We start from the raw sequence: 23,446 nt of genomic DNA, 5'->3' as shown, positions 1-23,446 counted from the left end.
AATTTATGCTATTATGTGTTTTGTTTCCTCTTTTAGTATATACATTATCATAAACTACCTCATTTATCAAAATTGTAGTACCCTAGCTGGAGATATATGCCATCAAAGTTGGATATACAAATAAAGTGAAAACATGTCTTGTCCGTAGACATGCATTCCCTAGTAAACTGGAAGCATAATTACATTACTGTTGCATTGCTAAGTTCCTGTTCTTTTGTAGATATGAAAACACTACTAACATTTTTTTCTACCATCTATTAATAGAGGAAAAAATACAAAAATATGTCAGAATGTCTTGTCCGTAGACACATGTCTTGTCCGTAGACACATGTCTTGTCCGTAGACATGTCTTTTTATCAATATTGCTTGGATTTATGGGTCTTTATTAGTTCTATGTGTTGTTTAAGCTTAAAAATATCTTATTTTTAATAAATAAATTGTAATTTAAGTGTTCTCAATTTTTGTAAAATTACTTTGCAGGAGTGGATTATCAGTCATAAAACTTGTATGTAGTATTCCTCATCATTAAGCTGTTCCAAAACTTTTTCCTTATAAAAGTTGGTATCCATAATGATAATGGCTCCTCCTTTATCTGCTTCTTTAATGATAACGGAGTCGTCATCTTTAAGACTTTTTTTAACGCATCCTGTTCATTTCGGGTTAAATTCTGTTTACATTTACGTGTACGGACGGGAAATTTTGTTATTGTCTCAATGTAAGTATCTAAATAATCATCTTTCCCAGGTTTTGGGGTGTAAGTTGATTTGTTTCTTACGAGAGATTTATCATGGTCCTTTTTATTTCCGAATTCTTCTTTTAAACGGAGGCGTCTAGAGAAATTGTTGATATCAGCTTTTCATTCCGGAACATTTGAATATGGAACGGGAGCAAATTTAAAACCTTTTGATAGCAAATAAATTTCATTTTCGTTTAATGTTCTTTGTGAGATGTTTATATTTTGGGGTCTTTCGTCGGTTTGGATGTTGGGTTGCAGTTGGAATCGGTACGGGTGGTTGTAAGTTTTGGCCTCTCTCTACAAAAGGCACTCGCGCACCTCTTCCTCGACCTCTGCTGTTTCCACCATGTTGGTGATGCCCCCACCTCTACCACCGCGATTAGAGTTATCTATTCTTCCACGACCTCGTCCACGTCTTCCTCCGCGTCCTCTGCCTCTATTATTTACAACTTTCCATTCATCATTATTTTGTTGAAAATTTTCTGAGGACGGATTGCGGCTTTGAGTGTTCGGTCTCTTTGACGATTTATTCCTTAATGCGCTGTTGTCAATTTTCTTGAGAGTTGATTTGGAAGCAACGGCGGCATATGTTCCAGTATTTGTATTCTGTGAAACATTTGGTTGATTAGGGGTTGTATTGCTATTTACATTATTCATGTGTATATCGTTGTTTCTAGCTGGTCGTTGTGGTTTTAGTTTCATTATGGACTCATCGCCATAATTCTTTTCGTAATTATCGAAATGTTCTTGATGTTTCTGCCACACAGCTTTGGATTTTTCTTTTATGTCCTGTGTCCACATCTCGTGAATTTTGCTTCAATATTGCTTTTACATTTTTCGGATATCTCGGCTAATACTGTTGCGTCTATTGACCGAAATGTTTCTTCAAATCGTTTTTGTCTGGATTGAAGCAGTGATATATCCGTAAATACGTTGAAGGGCTAGTTGTCCACGGATTTCTGTTTCTTCACAGTGTTCTCCTTTAATTTCACGTATAAGACATTTTTCCGGTAGACTCAGGTTTTTCATTGTTTGCCACTTTATGTATATTTCTGCGTTTTTATCACACCTCAACGCATTGTAGTACGTATGCTAGTGGTAAGCTCTTGGTGGAATTGAGGGTTAGGCCAATGAAACAAATCAATATTGTGGTGAGACGGATGGACAAGCTGACAGCAACTGAGGAAGTAGACACAGTTCAACTTCAAAGTGTATTTGCACAGTAGGGTACTTTCAAACAAATGGCGTATGTTGTAAGTGTGTATAAGTGGACAAAGCGAAATAAAGAAGTTAAAATTCCTGCAATGGATACATCATCTAAGCCAAAATTTTACCTTAGCTAGTACAACACAAGTACACCAAAAGTACATAACAAACTCCCTGCCTCGGGTATTTCCCCAATAAGTTCGCATGAACTATCAACTACACCAACTTTGTTGAAAGCACAATTGGTGTCTTCCCCTTAGGTCAGAAGTCCTATATCAGGGCACTTGGCCTTGCATTACACTGTTCAAATTATTCAACAATAATCTCCATTTCTGAACATGCCAGACACTTCTAGTACTGATCAAGGATAACAGCAAATGGCTTTCGTGTTTTCTTACAGAATTTCAGAATTTCAAATGTGACGTAATTTTTGTGCCTTTTCACCACTTTTGTGACGTCACTTTTTTCACTTTTTGCGTTGAGGCCTTGACTAAGTCGGGTGTGTCTGTTTTTGTGTTGGTTTATATAATTTATCCACGTTTTGTTTTCTGTAATTAGTTAATACTTTAGTTTTATCATGTATATCTTTTATATTACTTTGATAAAATTTACTGTTTGCAATAGCACAAATTGTTCTAAATAATAATGATGTTCGTATCCCAAGCAGAAAACCCTAGCCGTATTTGGCACAACCTTTTTGAACTTTAGATCCTCAGTGCTGTACAACTTTGTAGTTGTTATGAATTTTGAACTTTTATATCTTGGCGTCACTGGTAAGTCTCTTGTGGACGAGGCGCGTTTCTGGCGTATTGAATTTTAAACCTGATGCATTTTGTTAGATATTTTTCTTGTGTTTCTTTGTCTAATCATGTCTAATATGTTTTCCTATTTATTTGTATTGTAGTCCTGTAATATTATGTTGTCATTTTAATGTTATATTTCACATTGCCATTAAAGTGCGAGGTTTGGCATGCCACAAAATGACAAAACCAGGTTCAAGCCACCATTTGTTTCTTTACAAATATCCTGTACCAATTCAGGAATATGGCCATTGTTATGTTATAGTTCGTTTCTGTGTGTGTTACATTTTAACGTTATGTTTTCGTTGTGTCGATTGATTTCTCTTATGTTTGAGTGTGAATTCACATTACTATAAGACGTTTCACGGTACTTTTCTATCCCAAATTCATGTGTTTGTTTTTGATGTTATATTTGTTGTTCTAATCGGATTTTGTCTAATGCTTAGTCCGTTTCTGTGTGTGTTACATTTTAATGTTGTGTCGTTGTTCTCCTCTTATATTTAATGCGTTTCCCCCAGTTTTAGTTTGTTACCCCGGTTTTGTTTTTTGTCCATGGATTTACGAGTTTTGAACAGCAGTATACTACTGTTGCATGTACTTACACACTCTAACCGACTAATATGAGTCAATCATAATTGGTTCAGAGCAGCACACCATTACACAAACAATTGGCTTCAAGAGGATCCTATTAAATTTATCCAATACAGAACCAACGATGTCGAGTCAATGGCAAATCCTCCTTCTGCCACATTTATGACTCCAATTATGACAAACTCGTCATTTCCTTGAGCTCTACATGCTTGCAAAATAGCAAGCTGACTCCACTAACGATCCATACCAGGGATGCTGGTGCCCGAGACAGGGACCGAAGCCAACAACTCCCAAAAATGCAAATATTCCATCAAAGAGAAGTAATGACTTGGATGGCGTTTATTAACCAATAAAAGTGATTGCCTGGCTGATGTTACTTTTGGGTACGCTCGCAAGGTAAACATAGAGAGAAACTCAGAAACGATCAAGCAAGCGTTAAGACAATTAAAAAACTCAAATGGCGATACATGGATAAAAAATTCCCAATTATGCCAATCGGCAAGTGTTCTTTGTTAATGGCGCAGTATCACCGCCCGCTAAAGGGAATATAAGCAGTCCTTATGTAAATGAGATGAGTAACCACGCTCAAATTGTCACAAAACTATGTATTGTTATGATTTCAACTAATAAGCATAACCTTGGATTGGCTTATCAATATAACTTTTGTCCTTCTGATTAATATAAACATGGAAGACTACCAGATCAATGGAAGATCACCTGATCAATATGCACGTAGAATATCCCATGAACAATATAAAAGCTGTAGATCGCCAGATAGAAATACATCCAAGTTTAATATATATCGACAAATATCACTCCCTTCAAGCTAGAGATCATATTGTCCTTAAGGACAACAGTCAGCATCTCCACGGATAAACTCCAAACATCTCGGTTATGTTAGGCAACGTTCACCTTCACCTGGACACAGAGCAAATTAAAGAGTACCCTAACAACGGAGTCTTTACACAACAATGAGTCGGGCCAGCAGGCCAACGCTCGGCTCCCAAGTCCATTTGCCACACAACATCACCTAATGACAAAACCGAACAGAGGTCTACGTCCTCGTCCGATATGTCATCAAACGAACCATTAAAAATGCCTAGCAGTACGAGGAACTCTATATGACCACAATTTTAGCATGATTATGGACACTGCTGCAATGATAACATTAGTGAATTGCAAAACTAATTCTAGAAGATATTGAAGATTCTGATACCGAAACGCTTCGTGGTTTGGGTGTACAGGGGGTTAATAGGAATATTATAAAGAACACCTCTCTCGACATTGATAGAGAAAACATACAATGGGATGTGTGGAAAGCGCCGTTAACGGACGATGTCATACATGGGCTAGATATTTTGGACACAATGGAGGCAAAGAAACATCAGAGTACTCCCACACTTACCACCAACAACACAGTGATAAATACGGCATTTGTTAACAGTAGGGGTGAGATTTCAACTCAGCAAGTTCCGCCAAACTCTATAATGACTGTTACCATTCAAACTAATAAAAGAACCGACAAGTGGTTTATTTTAGAACAATGGCAAGTTACGTATTGCCCTCGCACATAGTTGGAAAAGACAATAGTTGTCCTTAACAATTTCCAATAATAGCAATCATTATATCCGCCTAAAGAAAGGTACACATATTGGTTACATATAATAATCTGACTATATGGTGGGTACGAGAGATGAAATATGGATAAGTGACGTAAGACATGGTATTGCAGAGACACGAGACAAGGTCTCCTCGACACTATCTCAAACAATGTCAAAGTTCACACAAGTAAATTAATAAGACACCACATTTAACCAACCTATAGCAACGGTCAATTGATTCAATTCAACCTATTCCATTTCAACCATTACAACTGAAAGCTAATACAGAACAATTACAATATGTTACATATTGATTAAAATTTTGATTTTCACTATTTCTTTTTTTATATGCAGCCATATTTTCAAATGTATGCTTTCTAAAAATAACCAAACTGTTTTATCTATATTTTGAAATATATTGACAACAAATTCAAGAACATGAAGACTTTATAAAAAAACCATTACTTTTATATCCGAAATTATATAGAATACCTTGCGGACAGGACAATCTTGATATTTATAACGTTTTTCCGCCATCTTGAAAATGGCCCCAATTTTGGATTTTTCTGAGTGGGTCAACAGCTGAAATCAAAGGGTATACAACCAAGAACTGCTGTGCAAAGTATCATGTTTTCTTAAACAAGTGAGCAATTCTGCACCAATTAGCCGGAATAAAACAGAAGTATGTAACTAATGAAAATAACATTCGGAAACACATTGCATATTTACGTCTTGTTAATTTTTTGTCGATGATCACAAGCCACGAACCATTATCCGGCTCTTTGTAATTAAAATCGTATAAATATAACCGGAAGAAAAGTGACTTTAGGAACTTTTACAATAATTTGCAAAGTGCTTTATATGAACTCTCGTGTTGAATTGAATATTTCCCATTTTAGATTTAAGTTAAATATTTCTTGTTTTAAATATTCCTGTTTTCTTAAATACAATGTTTCTTATTTCAAATATCCAAAGAGATTATAGATTAACTATTTTACAACTTAATCCGATGGCTGTCAAAAGTGTGAGAGATAATACATGTATCTAACACTCGAACAACAAAAGCAATTATCGCTATTTTATAAAGTTAAGCCGGAGGACAATAATCAGCTTATTATTACATAAGATTGGACACTTATATTTATATTTAATGAAAACCTTTTATAATGTTTTAATACCATTATCTTTAACTTAATTTATATGTTTTTTAAACTGTTGCTGGGGCAGTCTTCCCCTAGATTTCGAACTGTAAACTTGGGTTAATAAATTTGTATATATTTTATACGGTCTTGCGTTTAAAGCATCCATAGTGTCAATTATAGACCTAAAAGCTGTAATGTAACCCGTGCCGAAGTTCACGGACTGATGCCGGAATTCACGGGGTTATATAAACATACTGTGTAAACAAGGAATGTATACCATCGCATAGTATAATGTCATTCAACTGGGAAGTCTAACATTGAGAAAGAAACCACCATTCTACTTCTTTGTGTTCAAAATTAACATTGGGTGTAATTTAATTAAATTTGTTTGATATTGTACAATTTTTGTAATACACAATTTCACTATAATAAACGTATTTGTATTGTATTGTGCAAAATGAAAAATAAGAAATAATTATTTATATATGATGATACTTATTTTCTAAATAATAGAATTAGGATTTTTTTTGTTTGCACAGCCTGATGTTAGAGGGTTCGTGTAATGTCCAAAGTCAAGGTCCTATACTGCAATAGTTTTGATGTAACTGTAGGATACATCAGGAACAGACTGATTTGGAAAATATGGCGGAATTAGAAAATCTACCTCCCTGAAATGTCGAACATTGCAGATGCTTATTACATTTATTCCTTAATCATTTTAATTGTAAACTAAATAGGGATGATTTACTTTTTTCATCATGTAAAGGTTTTGATCTGACTGGTTTAAAAAGACGGAAATTAAAGAGCTACACCACAAATTATACTGTACATTGGAGGACACTTTATGAATCTTTTGTCAAGTGTGAAGTCTCTCGGACATTTTTGAAACAGGCAGTGCATAGTTCTGATTTTGTGTAAGCCTAGCGGAGTACGAAAATGTAAAAGACTGTCATCAAAGCTCACAAGAAAAATCTACATTAAGGAGACTTTCTTTATATTAGTCATTTGACATTATCATTGCAATCATACGTCATTGCAATACCTAGTTCCCTTTTTTAGACATTTTCTCTAAATTTTTTGGAAAAGGGTACGTAGTGTTAAGGCGTTAGGAAGAGGAGCGAAAAATATGAGAGGTGCAATCAAACTCATAGATCGGAAATAAAGTGACAACGCCATGGTTAAAAAATAAAAATAAATAATAGATACAGGAAGATGTGGTGTGAGTGCCAATGAGACATCTCTCCAACCAAATAACAATTTAAAAAAGTAAACCATTATAGGTCAATGTACGGCCTTCAACACAGAGCCTTGGCTCACACCGGACAACAAGCTATAAAGGGCCCCAAAATTACTAGTGTTAAACCATTCAAACAGGAAAACCAACGGTCTAATCTATATAAAAAACGAGAAACGAGAAACATGTATAAATTTCATAAGCAGACGACAACTACTATACACTAGATTACTGACTTAGGACAGGTGCAAACATTTGCAGCGGGATTAAACGTTTTTATAGTACCAAACCTTCTCTTTTTTTCTGAAACAATAGCATAACATCACAATAATAGTACACATATTTTTACTGTGATGATAAAATTTTCTCGAGGATGCGTTATATCATTTTAAAAGAAATATCATGATGCGGTTGATTAACATGGCTATAAAGAAATATGAAGTAAGGATCTTTATTATCAGATCGCTGATGAATCATCCTTTACGCAAAGTACATTGTACTATTTACTAAATATTTCTTGTTAATTATCATTACTATGTGTTTGAGAAATAGATATAGGGAGATGTGGTGTGCGTGTCCTTCAAATAACAATTTAAAAAAATAGACCATTATAGGAAATGTTTGAATGATGCATTTTTAAATGTTATCTCGTATCATCGTCATATACTGAGTGTTAAATTTCAGTCTCAACAATAAACTTTCCATTCATAAACTAACATATTATATATATATTATTCAAATCCGTCAAATATCAACCAGTCAAACTAATACAAAAACCGAAAACACATGAATCATGAATTTACCAAAAATATGTATCAATGCAAACATTGATGTTCACTTGTGTTAATATACATTTTGATTGGGTAAGATCTTTACAGTTGACATTTGATTGGGTAAGATCTTTACAGTTGACATTTGATTGGGTAAGATCTTTACAGTTGACATTTTATAGTGTGTCTTTCCATGTTGTGATGTAACACTATTGTTCAAGATAAGGATGAACGTCAGTACCTATTAAAACGGTTAAACCCACTGCATCTGTAAGCACCTGTCATAAGTCAAGAATCTGATGTTTAGAGGTTTCGTTTGTTGATGTGTTTTATACGTGTTTTTCTTTCTCGTTTTTATATGGATTAAACCGTTGAGTTGCTTAAAAAAGAGGGTTTACGATAGTGAAGGCTTCATGATTTGTCCATCTTAAAAAGATTAGATACGAGTTTTTTTTTATTATTAATTAGACGAAGGAAGATGTGATATGAGTTCTAATGAAACAACTATCCAACCAAGTCCCAATTTATATAAGCAAATCATTAAAGGTAAAAATTCGGTCTTCAACATGAAGGTGTGCATTAAACTAAACAGGAAGCTAAACAATGTACTAAGGGTCCCAACAATGACACGTGTTAAGCTATATAAACGGGAAAATCAACGGTTTAATCCATATAAAAACGAGAAAGAAAAATACGTATAAACCACAAAAACAAACGAAACCACTAAACATCAGATTCTTGACTTATGACAAGTGCATACAGATGCAGTGGGTTTAACCGTTTTAATAGATATTGACGTTCATCCTTATCTTGAACAATAGTGTTACATCACAACATGGAAAGACACACTATAAAATGTCAACTGTAATAGCCTTACTCAATCAAAATGCATATTAACACAAGTGAACATAAACTAATCGAATACATTTGATGTATGACACAAGGTTAATACCTATTTGAAAAAAATATATACAATTCTAGCTGTTTGAATTGTTTTTTGCAAGTAAAATTAGTTTAGCAGCTCTTGTCTATGAGCTATTTGTCTTTTAATTGCCAAAGTTTCTATTTTCATTTCCTCTAGTGTGTTGTCTATAAAGAAGCTTTATAAACCATGGGTTTTTGTTTTAGTTTACGTTTAATGAATGCAATTTAATTTCTCCTTTTAGAATATCAGTGTCAACATAGACTACGAATATATGCTATCGTCGCGGCCACAATTCTTAGATTTGCTCCTCGATAAGGGTGGTACATAACACTACGAGGATATAACTTTGTAAAAACAGCTGACCTTTTTAACAACGTTCTATTAATAATGAAACATTAAGCTTCCCGATGATCAAAATTAATATTTGTCCAATTTCAATGAAATTTTTCATAGAAAGTGTGTAATTCGGTGGTTGACGTTTGGCCCCCGAGGGTATCATCAGCTCAGTAGTCAACAATTCGGTGTTAACATGAATATCAATTATAAGGTCATTTTTATAAATTTCCAGTTTACAAAATTATGAATTTTTCCAACTACTAAGGATTTTCTTTTTATTTCAGGCATAGATTACCTTACCGGTATTTGGTATAACGCTTTGGAATTTTGGGTCCTCAATGCTTCTCAACTTTGAACTTGTTTAGCTTTTTAACTATTTTGATTTTATCAACAATGACGAGCCTTATGTAGACGAAACGCGCGTCTATCATAGTAAATTATAAGTTTGGTGACTTTTATAAATATCAAGCTTTTCGATTTTTCTTCTTATATTTGACAAAATTGTCAAAGTAAATATTTTGTCAAAATATTATGAAAATTAAACGAGTCACATTGATTTAAATCAAGGTATTTGGTATCAAGCCGAAATCGACGTACTATTTAAACACTCACATCTGAAAGCATGTTTATGGTATATTTCATTTCTATTTTATTTTTCAATGAAAAGAAAAATCTGCTTCAACGATTTTATTACATCAAGTACTGCAATGGCATACATCCTCTCTACGGACAAACTCTCTGAAAACACAATACTATAAATCAACAGACACATAAAAATAACTACTATCTGATTAAAAAATGGAGATCACATGATATGTATTTGTATAGGTTGAAAAATATTTGTCAACAAGTGATTCTGTGCGCTATTGCTCACTAATAATACCCCCGCCTGTCAATCAATAATGCTATAAATATTTGACTGTTTGTGAATTGAAATCAGCAAGTTGCAGTAAACTTAAGAGGAGCACAGGTTTGATTCAAATTAGATTTTTTTTATCAATGTTTTGAAAGGAATCGATTCCCTTAATCCAAGCCAAGACAAGATAGTTATTCTTGAAATCGGTGCGTAATCCACGATTATTGACCTCGTTAGGCAAAGATGTCATTTTCGCACACCGGTGTTAATAATGTAATATTTAAAACAGAGTATCAATACAAAGGAGGTTAAGCAATTTTTTAAATTTAAAAAAAAATGTATAGTTTCAAAAAATGCGTATATATTGGCATACAGTTGCATCTTATGTAATAATGCTGAATTTTGATTGGATGAGAGATATAGTATTTTTCAATTATTTCCTATATATTGAGAAATGTTTTTCTCTGTTGGTGTTTTTTTTTTAATGGACTTCCACGTGCCAGCCGGGTACTGGCTAAAAAATACCCCGGTATATGGGAAATACCAGATCCCAAAATAACGCGACTTCCAAAGACCTCCGCTAGACTTTTCGTAGAAAACATGTTGACAATGATAAAATTGGGAATGGAAATGGGGTATGTGTCAAAGAGAAAACATTCCGATAAAAGAGCAGACAACAGCCGAATGCCATAAATGAGTCTTCAATTAACATTCCGTCAAAGTGGATACAACGAACATTTGGTAGAATTGAAATAATTATATCGTGCTTACAAGTGGCATCTGCAAACAATACCGGTATCGAGGTCATTTTTACTTTGCCGAACGGATTTAGAAATTTGCTCTTAACCAGGGTTATTTTGCAAATACCCCTTATACGAATGAAAGCACCAAAACATTATTTTTAAACAAAACATAATATATGTGTATGGAATAACAGGCGGTTGTAACCTATCGGTGACATGTACTGAAGCTATGTGTATCGAATACCAGGCGGTTGTAACATATCGGTGACATGTACTGAAGCTATGTGTATCGAATACCAGGCGGTTGTAACCTATCTGTGACATGTACTGAAGCTATGTGTATCGAATACCAGGCGGTTGTAACCTATCTGTCACATGTACTGAAGCTATGTGTATCGAATATCAGGCGGTTGTAACCTATCTGTGACATGTACTGAAGCTATGTGTATCGAATACCAGGCGGTTGTAACCTATCTGTGACATGTACTGAAGCTATGTGTGTGGAATACCAGGCGGTTATAACCTATCTGTCACATGTACTGAAGCTATGTGTATGGAATACCAGGCGGTTGTAACCTATCTGTGACATGTACTGAAGCTTTCATTATGTGTATGGAATACCAGGCGGTTGTAACCTATCTGTGACATGTACTGAAGCTATGTGTGTGGAATACCAGGCGGTTATAACCTATCTGTCACATGTACTGAAGCTATGTGTATGGAATACCAGGCGGTTGTAACCTATCTGTGACATGTACTGAAGCTTTCATTATGTGTATGGAATACCAGGCGGTTGTAACCTATCTGTGACATGTACTGAAGCTATGTGTGTGGAATACCAGGCGGTTATAACCTATCTGTCACATGTACTGAAGCTATGTGTATGGAATACCAGGCGGTTGTAACCTATCTGTGACATGTACTGAAGCTTTCATTATGTGTATGGAATACCAGGCGGTTGTAACCTATCTGTGACATGTACTGAAGCTATGTGTGTGGAATACCAGGCGGTTATAACCTATCTGTCACATGTACTGAAGCTATGTGTATCGAATACCAGGCGGTTGTAACCTATCTGTGACATGTACTGAAGCTATGTGTATGGAATACCAGGCGGTTATAACCTATCTGTGACATGTACTGAAGCTATGTGTATGGAATACCAGGCGGTTATAACCTATCTGTGACATGTACTGAAGCTATGTGTATGGAATACCAGGCGGTTATAACCTATCTGTGACATGTACTGAAGCTTTCATTATGCATGATGATGTTGCAGTTATGTATTAATATTTTGAAGGAAATTTAATATATTTACAATTAAAGGCTAAACGAAAGAGTATACTTACTCGTTGATACTCGCATATGTAATGAAACACAGAAGATTTATGCCAATACTCCCAAAACCACGTACGTTGACCAATGTTATACTTTATCGTCACATAGACCATGTCACCCCAAGTTCTAGGAACGTCTGAAATAATGAACCGAATATTTTGTACGTATTAAAAAACGCAAAAAAGACAATTCCAATGTGACAGACAATCTTGCGCAACCCTCCTATTAAATTAAAAAAAAAGCTTCAATGTATACTCTGCCTCGTTTTGTGGAAGATCTATCTGCTGCTAGTTTCGTATTCTCGTAAATAAATTGTTCCTTACTGTTCCTTAGAGGCACTGTTATATTCGAATATTTTTTCCACTATAGTTGGAAGAATATATCTGTCCACAATAGTCACCGATATCTATTCAAGTGTCATTAAACCCGATTCTTTCTCCAATCATTTTTTTTCGAATTTCAAAAAGAATAATTGTATTCCTTTTTAACATGGAAATAACGTCACGTCATTGGTTGAATTTCAAATGTTTTGGACGTTTTTAACAAATCAAGACGCTTTGGTGTACACTTTTGAAATATTCCAAGAATGTATTAGAATCTGGAACGGCAAATTAAATGATAATATATGATTTGCTATGTTTAACCTCAAATAATTCTTATCTGAAAACATATTCCTGAATGTAATGTCAATGAAAAGTACCTATCTAATTTAAATAATACAAAAAAAAAAAGATGTGTTATGATTGCCAATAAGACAACAAGAGACCAAAATGACACAGACATTTACAGCTATAGGTCACCGTATGCATATGGCCGTCAACAATGAGCAAGGCCCATACCGCATAGTCAGCTATAAAAGGCCCCGATTTGTCTTTGGTATATTTTTGTAATTTTGTTAAATGAGCTCACTTTTATTGTGTATTTTAAAGCGACACATCGATATATTAAACTACATGGACAGCAGCGTTAATGCTGCAATTGATTGCACTAGTCATAACAATTGTCTTTTTCGATACCATTTATTGAATTAAATCATAGTAAGATTGTATAAAAAAAACATGCGAAATATACAAAACCGATTGCATTTCAACCCCATTAGTCGAAAAAAAAAACGTTATTGCTGGTCAGTTTGAACAAAAGTTACGTACTTCAGGACCGTACTTTGACCTATAATGGTTTACCTTTGCAAATTTTTGAAAAATGGGTGTGTAACACAATTTGTGTTCCAATCGTAATAACAATGTAGACGAATATTATAGACATATACCCTGCAGCAAATAATTGACCATGTCTACTGTGAAATAACATGTATCCTTCAGAGGTTAATTGCATAGTTTGACAATTAACCACAGACTAGTATTATTCAACATCCAGACTACTACGTAACCGGCCTACAGCTATGGGCCATGTTTATGGACCACTGGACTATATAAGATTTAGCTTTGGACTTGACGAGATGACAGATTGGTACCGGGGATTCCACCAAGGTCTCCCCCCTAGTGGGTAGGCTGGAACTCATGCGCTTAATATCCGAAGTACTCCAACAGGAACGAATGAACCACTATACGATCACGTGTCCGTGTGACAATTTATTGAACGTTTGAACAATTCAACTTTAAAGACAGTTTGTGAACATTCGAACATTTGAACTTTAGAAAATGCTTGACTTTGTAATTACATAATAAAATATTTAATCATTACTGTCTTCGTCACAGATGGAGAGTTGTGTCTCATTGGCACTCATACTACATCTTCTTATATATATTGACAATGCCATTAAAAAAAAGAAATTTAACTAAAAGAAAACAGCAGTAAACGAAACACTACATCTAAAGACTAGCGGTGATATCAAGTGCTCTGGAAGTGTAAAAACATTCAGCACAAACAAATAGTGCCCACCGTCGGGTTGTGAATGTAAGAACAAAACCGTTGTTCTGTCCAAATCAGTAGATAACATTCGAAAAAAAATACTACTAGTATTTGTTTTCATTCTTTTTTCTAGTTGTACATGTTGTACCTAATGTAAAAGTGCTTATCTTTATTAGTCTATTAACTTTGTTTATACCTTGCGTATACACATCTATTGTTTGTTCCATGTACTGTTCTATATTAGTCTATTAACTTTGTTTATACCTTGCGTATACACATCTTTTGTTTGTTCCATGTACTGTTCTATATTTATTCTTTTTGGTGTTGTTTGTTTACTGTCTCATCGCCGTATGGTTTATATACGGTTAATGAACCATCCAAAGTGAGTCAAATTTACCTGATCAAAATGGAAGAGAATTTTGTGAAAATGGACCATTTTCTTTGTAAAATGTAAAGGTCCCATCCCCATCTCTATCATTTGCACCAGTCCATAAAGTTTGTTCAGGGGCTGTAAAATGAATTAAATGTAAAATTAAAAAATCAGTAGAATAAAAATAAAGTATGAATAAAAATATCAACTACAATGAATTTAAAAAAAAATCCTTTACACTTTATAAACGTATTACTTAGCGAAACTGATTGGAAACAACTCTCTTTATCCTGACTAGAATTTTTCAAAGACACAAGATCAATTGACACTGTTGAGGTTTAAGGGAACGAAAAAAATAAGTTACAACGATGTAAACTGTTATGGTGCGTAACCGTATGGGTACAAATTTTAAAAAAATGTTTGCCGGTATAAAAATTAGTTTTGTAAATATAGAAAATATATACTATATAAAATGAACATATCAAATGAGATACTTATTCATCATTGACTAAGTTAAATATGTTTATAAAATCGCCTTCGTAGCTCACGAGCATTACCGGTTTTTGACACCCGGGTGAAAATATAAAAATTGTTTCCACTTCATGTTCAATGTAAAGTACAACGTATCGAATCTACATAATCAAAGATTAATTATTTTCTTGATTGAGTTATTAGAGCAAGAAAGTGATTTTTTGTTCGCTGATCTTTCCTTTATTTTTCTATCTAACAATGTACCTCAAATACTTGGAAGCAAGTCGTTTTGTAACTTGACCATTTCGTACCTCTGCAACTTCCTACCCAAAATTTTCATGTTGTACCCATGTTCAAAATCATTTCGTACCTCATAGGTAATTAAATGTAAATTTTTTTTTATCATATATATTTTTTAACTAATGACATTGTGTCCGAACATCGTTAATTGACAAAACTGAAAAAGGGAAGGATTGTCCATACTACCCAATTGTAAGTTTTGAAGTGTTTTTATATTTAATTTTTACTGTTTCATTTATCGAAATATATGAATAAATATGTAGAACACATGTATGAACTGAATCTTTGGAGATCATTTTAATTTGAAATAAAAATACATTTAACACAGATGAAATAATTCTAAGCATTATAAAATTTCTAAAGAGCTACAATTGGTTGAATGAGGCAATACATAGAAATTTTGATATTTTGTATTGTACTTTGTTTTGTTTGAAGGGTTTATCTTGAACCAACTTTCAACTAACATTTTTTTAAATGAAGTTAATTAACAAAGGAATTATTTTCTGAACAATTTTTAAAGTTATTAACAGTTGCTTTATCGTGAAATGCAGTGTCACGAAATGCAGTTAATTCAGATATAAATCAAAGAAGAAAGCCGTGAATATAAATGTTTGAATAATACACCTTATGTGACTAGTGTCATACATACACATGTATATCTTCCGTACTGTACGAAATGGCACACATATAAATCTGTACTGTACGAAATGGTACACATATAAATCTGCACTGTGGCAGGAAATGGTAAACAAAGATATATTCTATTGCGTACGAAATAAAAAAAAAAACATATGTCTCTTTCACGAAACACGAAATGGTATGCATATAAATATTAAATTAATTACAAAATTTCATTCGTATAAATCTACCGAACGGTACAAAATGATTTACATATAAATATTCCTTGGTCATCGAACGAAATAATCATGGTACGAAATGTTTTTTGGTGAGGGTACAAAATCGGGGAATGAAATGACTATAATTCTATGACTTACAAAGATAAATATACATATATATTTAACAAAATAAAACTCAATTTTAATTAAAGAAGTTGCCTAATATTTTTCAAGTTCTATTATTAACTCACCTCTTGTTGAATTACAAACGATTTGTACTGTCAACTATGTTTTAAAGAACATGTGATTCAATTTTTGAAATACTAAATTATTGCGAAAATAATGAAAATTGTTGACATGATGTGAGAATTAATGGTCTTGTATAAAACGATTGATGATTTGCACGATACAATGGTGTCTGCACCAAATGGTCATGATCGAGGCTAAATTATCAAAAATTCAAAACACAAGGCAAACATTCAAAAATAGCCGATAGAAACAAAACGGGGGAAAATGTTATTTTCTTTATCATAAAATCAACCGATTTTATATTTCACAGGAGGTTCAACTCAATCAGATTGTTTAGTATAGTTTGTGTATGTATATGTCCATGGTAAACACACTCCTATATACTTGTATGCATAATCCAGCAAAACAACGAAATTAAATAATAACGAAAATGTAAGTTTTCCTTAATCCACGAAAATCGGTCCCCACGAAAATATTTGAACCACCGTAGTCAATATTTAATCAGTCAAAGGCAACTTCATAAAATTTTCCCTGATCTTTCGATAAGGTCAAAATCACGATTTTAATTCGTTATCACGAAATGTAAAACTCGTTATCACAAATTAAATTTGACATCACTAATGTGTGGGACTAGTTATAACAGTTTTTCGTATATCTTAATAACGGATTATATTCGTTGTCACATTTTTTGTATTACGTGATACCGGATTAAGATCGTTAACACGAATTGCATTGATTGGTTGTCACAGCTTTTGTTGTAATTCGTGATTACTGAATAACTTCATCTAAACAAAATTATTGTATATTCTCAACTTACGATGAATAAATTCCTGGTTAACATCATTGGCTTCTTGTTCCGTGTTCGGTCTCCACAGGTTGGCACCTGGTGTACTGGCACAAATCGACTGCAATTTAGTAAGCTTACATTCATATTCTTTTGTACATTTCGTTCACTGAATTTGTTTGTTCATTGTACTGTGGTTTCATTAATATCTGTTGAATACCAAGTTTTGTTGATTTCGTGGGAACAGATGAACCCCGAAATTAAATCTTTAACCAATGACACATTTTTTAGAGGCTTTATGATGACGTCAGCAAAAACACCATATTAAGTATCCACGAACATGCAAGTTTTCCTTTATCCACGACAATAAACGAATATATACAGTAGATAATATATTTTAAGCAGAAAAATGTTCTTAGAGTGTCAATACTAGTCATCGTTAATGCCCAGCCAGTATTGTTAAAAGTTTAAGCATATACTTTATATTTGTTTTTGATTTCTTTTTGGGGAGGGGGGGGGGGGTAAATAGACTGTTTTTCATCTACATATGACTCCCATATCGTGACAGCAGTAGACTATTATCATACTACCGACTTTTAACTCCCGGTTTATATTTTTTCGACAGGTTTCAACTGTGGTAGGATACCTTGGTACTCAGGCAATAGCAAGCAACCAATAAAAGACAAAAATCAAATATATAATCTGTGCAATTTTTGGGTAATGTTTACTGTTGTATTAAGTCCCTCAAAATTGTGCAGATTGATATATTTGTTCTTGCTTGACCGAGTACCAGGATATTCTTCCACAGAGAAGGTAACCTATAGAAAACAATAACAATCACAACCAATGAGTAAACAAAGACTTACAAATCCTTATTGTACTATTATTCTATAATCAAAGTATCATTGTTGACTTTGATTAAATGTTGTTCAACTGATTTCGGCTTCGTTCAACATCACGAAAAGTCGTCACATATCTATGATGAGTTTATTCTCAAAGTTGAAAAACTAATAAAATCGGGTTTGAGAGTCGTCATTCTTCGTATAATAAATCTGGTTATCTTTCGTTATACCTATAATGCAATGATAACGTAGTATATTACCCAAGCCAGGGATTAAAACAGACTTCTATAGTCTCACTTGATAAAAACAACAAAGATACCTTTATTGTAATCTCTTATTAGTTTTATTTTCTGCCTCCAGATTAATAGTGATTTATAAACATTCTCACCTGAGCACTCTCCCACTGTATTTTGGAACTGTTACGATATAAATAACAATTTGTACTACTGGTTTGGTTTGGTAACAGCCTGTAACCCTCTGGGCAAGTTTCTGGAACACATGTCGGTTTTAAAACTAAAAAACATATGGATTAAATTTAATCCACAGTTGCAATTAAAACACAAAAAGAAAAAGCGATGGCATATAGAAAATAACGTAATGAATGAACCACCATAATCAAATACATAACGCCATTATAACATAAACGGTACAAATATTTCTGCACCAGATTCGCAATTCGATAATCAATGTCTCGTCAGAGATGCTGAATTCAAATAAAGACAACAGTAGTATACAACTATAATTGAAAATCCAAACCTTATATAAAACACGAAGAGCTGTGAACCAAAAAAGGAAAAGAAAGTATAACCAAAGCTTGACAAAGAATCGGAGCCTTGCATGCGGTAAATATATTCATTCATTGTTAATAATACGAATATACATGCTATATGTATATAGAAGATACAGTTATTTCTTTGATTAAGAAGATTTGGAATGATTGCAAATGAAACAACACTTCAAAATAAACCACATTGTTGTGCATGAACATTTGTATCTTTCACAGCAGTTAATGATAGCAAAAAACTAACACTGAACATAGGGAAGAAAAAAAGAAAAAAAGGAAAGAAAAAATAAGAAAAGAAATATAAACAACAAAAAAGAATAGAAGAACAAAAGAAAAACGAAAAGGAAAACAAAAGAAGATAGGCCTATACTTACATTGCAAGTAAATATCAAATTCATTGTAAAAGGGAACGTATGTAAAGTGCACAATTATAAAATGTGTTACTGTAAATTTAGAAATTAGTACGTGTATACATTTTTATGATTCTATCATTTTAGACTAAATGTTCGTTGACATTTATTATCGTGGTTTTTGCGTAAGTCTGTATTCAAGCCTATATAAGATCGGTCATTCTTTGAAATTGTAATTGAGTGGTATCCAACGAATAATAATGATTTTCAGAGTATGTTAAAACATTACAGCTGACGTAATGCATTTTAGTTATTTATTGTATATTAATCGTCGTTTCGATTGAAAGTAAGTCGACATTCATTTATGAATATAAAAATAATTGCAAAATAATCACATGTAAACATATAAACGTGCTTCCCAAGTGTGTACTAAAATGTATGCAGAAGAATAGAAAAAAAAATTCTGAAAATTGTAACAAAAAATATTCAAGGACACAACTGAAACAACTTTCATTAATTTCTTTTTCCTTGACTGGAACATCGCAAATGTGATATTTTAAAACAAATATGTCATACTTATATGTTTTGTCTTTGTTTAGTACAAAATATTTCAGGAAAGGGAATGAATAACTGTTCCATGTTTCTTTTTTCCCCAAAAAATTAACTATCTCTGTCTATTAAATTCTTTGCACGTCATTCGATGCTTGACTTATTTGTTTACTTACATTTGCAACATGGTCGTTCATTGCAGCATTTTCCGGTATACGTCCATTCAGACCCGAATGTCTGATTACATGGAACACCTTTTTTTCCACAGGTACCATTGGAGGCGTGGCACATTCCAGAAAGAACTAAATAGTACAGTAATCCGATACACTATAGCATGATTTACTTTGATATATACATTAACATTACACACTAGGAATATAGATATAAAGTCATTGTTTATTTCTCAAATTCATTAACCATGTTGAATATAGGACACAAAGAAGAATTTTGTTAATTTTTAGAAAAACATGTACATATATATTGTTGTTGCGTTATGATTTCACCTAAATAGAATTTACTAAATTTGCCCGAGATGCTTGTAACACTGCTTAGAGGTTTTACAAATCAGTTCTTCCTAAATGCAGATTTTTTTTTATTGTTCTTATGTCAGCCTAGGAAAGTAGTGTTGGACAGTTTTGCACAGCTCTGTAGCCACCAAGGTACTGATATTATCGTAATAACTGGACGTGATTAACTCCAAATTACTATAAAAACAAATGGTAGATAATTGAATAATTGTAACATAAAAAGGTTCTAACTCTGTTTGTCTCATTTGGCTCTCAAAAGAAGTACTTTTGATCAAAGTGAAAGGATCGTACCTTTTATGTTATGAGAGAGTGTAGCAGCTTAATCTTTATCTTCACTACAGCAGTTTAAACATTAAATTACTTACTGCCGCCATTTGACACATCAATTGTGCAAAAGATTAAAACAATAAAACAACAACACTTCATCATATGTCTGAAATGAAAACTCGTCTATATCAATTTAGATTCCAGGTAATTTAGAAATAAACTCATAATCCGTGCATCATTGGAATTTTATATTTGCGACAGACGCGAGATTCGTCTACAAATACGGAATTATGTAGAAGAATCGTACAGCAGAAGTAAGCGCAGTGAGCCTATATGCACTAAATATTATATTTTGATCGCCAATTTCAAGTTCCAAAAACATGTTACAGTTTTTAAACTAAAGTCCAAACTTACTAATACAAGGGTTTGGATTATGTATGAAAGCACTTTCAGGATGTTAGCATTGAAGTGTTTATAGTTTTGCTTTCAAAATATTTTGATAACGAGCAAAACTTATCAAGACCACAGTAGTTCACTGTTCATGTGTTAAAATCGGAAGTAGGTAATCGGACTGCCAAAAAGAAAAAGGGTGCATAACTTATTTCAGGGTGATAACTCCTTAAATCGGTGGTTCGTTTGTAAAATTCAAGTTTCATCAATATATTTAAGCATTAACCTGAAACAGATGGGATCTTTGTAATATAGAAGCTTAGAATGTATATTTCTGAAATGATTGAAGCAAACGTACTGATAATTTTAAGAGTTATTTCCTTACCTTATGTCTACATCCTTAAGTAAGGAAAGAATTTTGTCTTTCAATTAAAGTTTACTTGCACATTGACGTTTTGTTGTGAGTGTCAATATCACTCAGCAAACAAGATGGCGGCCGTAAAATCTACGAATGAATGATTTCAACTTCACCATTTGGAACACTACAGCTCTTAGTAAACAAGATAGGTCAAAATTTATCTGATTGAATACTCTGTTATAACCTTTTTAATTGTATCGAATAAATTTTAACAACTAGAATATCGTTTGTACGAAAATAGATAAAAACTTACCACTATGTTTAATAGCAGAGCCGTAGATAGAAGGATGATTTTTGAAATACAGTGGCTACTTAAATACTTAGTTTCATAAAAGTACAAAGTGAATGTTCTGCAAGGTGAATAACATCGATTAGTGACACATGTTGTTTTTCTGTCTTGATATTGACTGAATAAGCAAATATTGTTAAACGTGTTACTTTCTTTCACTGTTAATAAAATCTATTCAATTCTGTATATATATTTGTAATTTAATCAGCAAATAGTAAATTCACAAAAATTCTGAACTCAGAGGAAATCCAACGGAAAGTCTCTAATCAACTGACAATTCAAAAGCTCAAACACGTCATACAACTTGGTAGAGGCATTTTGTATTGAAGAAAATAATGGATTGAGCCTGGTTTTATAGCTAGCTAAACCTTTTGATTGTATGACAGTCGCATCCAATTTAATCACTTTGACAACGATGTGTGAACAAAACAAACAGACACAACAAGCAAAAATGAAAAAAGGGATACAGAAGTAAACATTGTGTTATGATAATAATCACCACAAAACAAACAAATATGTAACAAAAAAGCAGATAAGATATAAAGACAATATTACCCAGACTCGCGTTTCCTCTCAAAAGGACAAATCCAGGGCGCTCATATCCAAGGAGATAAAATGCTAAATTGAATATACCAAAGCTGCATACAATTGATAACTAGGGGGATGATAAGGATTTGTTTAACCCCACCACATTCTCTTTGTATGTACCTGGCCCAATTCAGGAGCCTGTAATTCAGTGGTTGTCGTTAATAGAAGTTACATAATTGTTTTTCGTTCTTTTTTACATAAATTAGGCTGTTAGTTTTCTCGTTTGAATTATTTTACATTGTCATTTCGGGAACTATTATAGCTGAGTATGCGGTATTGGATTTGCTCATTGTTGAAAGTCGAACGGTGACGTATAGCTATTAATGTCAGTGTCATTTTAGTCTCGTGTGAAGAATTGTCTCATTGGCAGTCATACCATATCTTCTTTTTTATAATCAATTTAAAAAAAAAAACATTTTCGTCTAGATCAGACCAAATGCGGAAATATTTTATATTTTAAATACGTTACTTCCTTTTTATCTTCTAATGTTTTCTATATACAATAGTAACTAAATGGTTTATACAATTTGTGATACTCCTTTAATTGCTAATGTTAAATGTTGTCCTGCAAGTTAGTAAGTAAGCAGGTAAATTGTCTGAATTATGTGTAAAATATGGTTAACAGAAACTGTAATATTTCATAATATGTTATTTTTGAAAAACTAAAGCTTTTCTACCTCAGGCATAGATTACCTTAGCTATATGTGGCATAATTTTTTAGGAATTTTGGTCCTTAATGCTCTTCAACTTCGTACTTTATTTGGCCTTTTTAACTTTTTTGGATTCGAGCGTCACTGATGAGTCTTTTGTAGACGAAACGCGCGTCTGGCGTATATACAACATTTAGTCCTGGTATCTATGATGAGTTTAATTATTACAATATTGATAACGCATTCCAATATATATTCAGATATAAAAGGAAATTAAAAGTACTTTGATGATACAAGCTAATTGCGAAGTATGTACTTCTTGATAATGTACGTGTAACATCTTTCATACTTCGCTATAAATATATATTAATTATGATATAGTCAGCGGAATTTCACACTGATCTTTTAAAGTACACTAGAAATATAGATAGAATATATACAAGTCTAAATTGAAAACAACGTTCAATCCTATGATTGAACTATCAATATGTATAAACAATGAAATGAATTAACTTATTCGGACATTAATATAACAGTAGATTCACAGAAGTTGTAATCAATCGTTCAATACATTTTACATTTAATCATTTAAAAAAATTGCCTGATATATGTGTAGAGTATTGTTTACCGAAACT

The 23,446-nt window shown here is 33.0% G+C and overlaps 1 protein-coding gene across 1 annotated transcript; it reads right to left on the bottom strand.

The window, feature by feature from the left end:
* Nucleotides 1–9,967: 9,967 nt before the first annotated feature.
* Nucleotides 9,968–21,581, bottom strand: LOC143074874 (uncharacterized). The gene is made up of 8 exons (XM_076250099.1): nt 21,538–21,581; nt 20,575–20,642; nt 19,859–19,984; nt 18,388–18,512; nt 17,191–17,278; nt 14,545–14,655; nt 12,290–12,414; nt 9,968–10,079 (listed from the first exon to the last, which is right to left on the bottom strand). Exons 2-6 carry the CDS (start codon nt 20,636–20,638, stop codon nt 14,549–14,551), a joined length of 510 nt encoding a protein of 169 aa, XP_076106214.1. The 5' UTR covers nt 20,639–20,642; nt 21,538–21,581; the 3' UTR covers nt 9,968–10,079; nt 12,290–12,414; nt 14,545–14,548.
* Nucleotides 21,582–23,446: the final 1,865 nt, after the last annotated feature.

Source organism: Mytilus galloprovincialis, chromosome 5 (genome assembly GCF_965363235.1).
Source record: "Mytilus galloprovincialis chromosome 5, xbMytGall1.hap1.1, whole genome shotgun sequence".
Lineage (NCBI taxonomy): Eukaryota > Metazoa > Mollusca > Bivalvia > Mytilida > Mytilidae > Mytilus > Mytilus galloprovincialis.
This window is presented reverse-complemented; position numbering and strand designations above follow the sequence as displayed.

Bases quoted from the DNA above. Each gene is read 5' to 3' on its own strand.
- LOC143074874 (XM_076250099.1), bottom strand. From the start codon at position 20,638: ATGATGAAGTGTTGTTGTTTTATTGTTTTAATCTTTTGCACAATTGAT. The intron at 19,985-20,574 runs GTAAGTAATTTA...TGTACTATTTAG, and splicing joins TGATGTGTCAAATGGCGGCA to TTCTTTCTGGAATGTGCCAC. The intron at 17,279-18,387 runs GTGAGAATGTTT...ACTAAATTGCAG, and splicing joins TACAGTGGGAGAGTGCTCAG to TCGATTTGTGCCAGTACACC.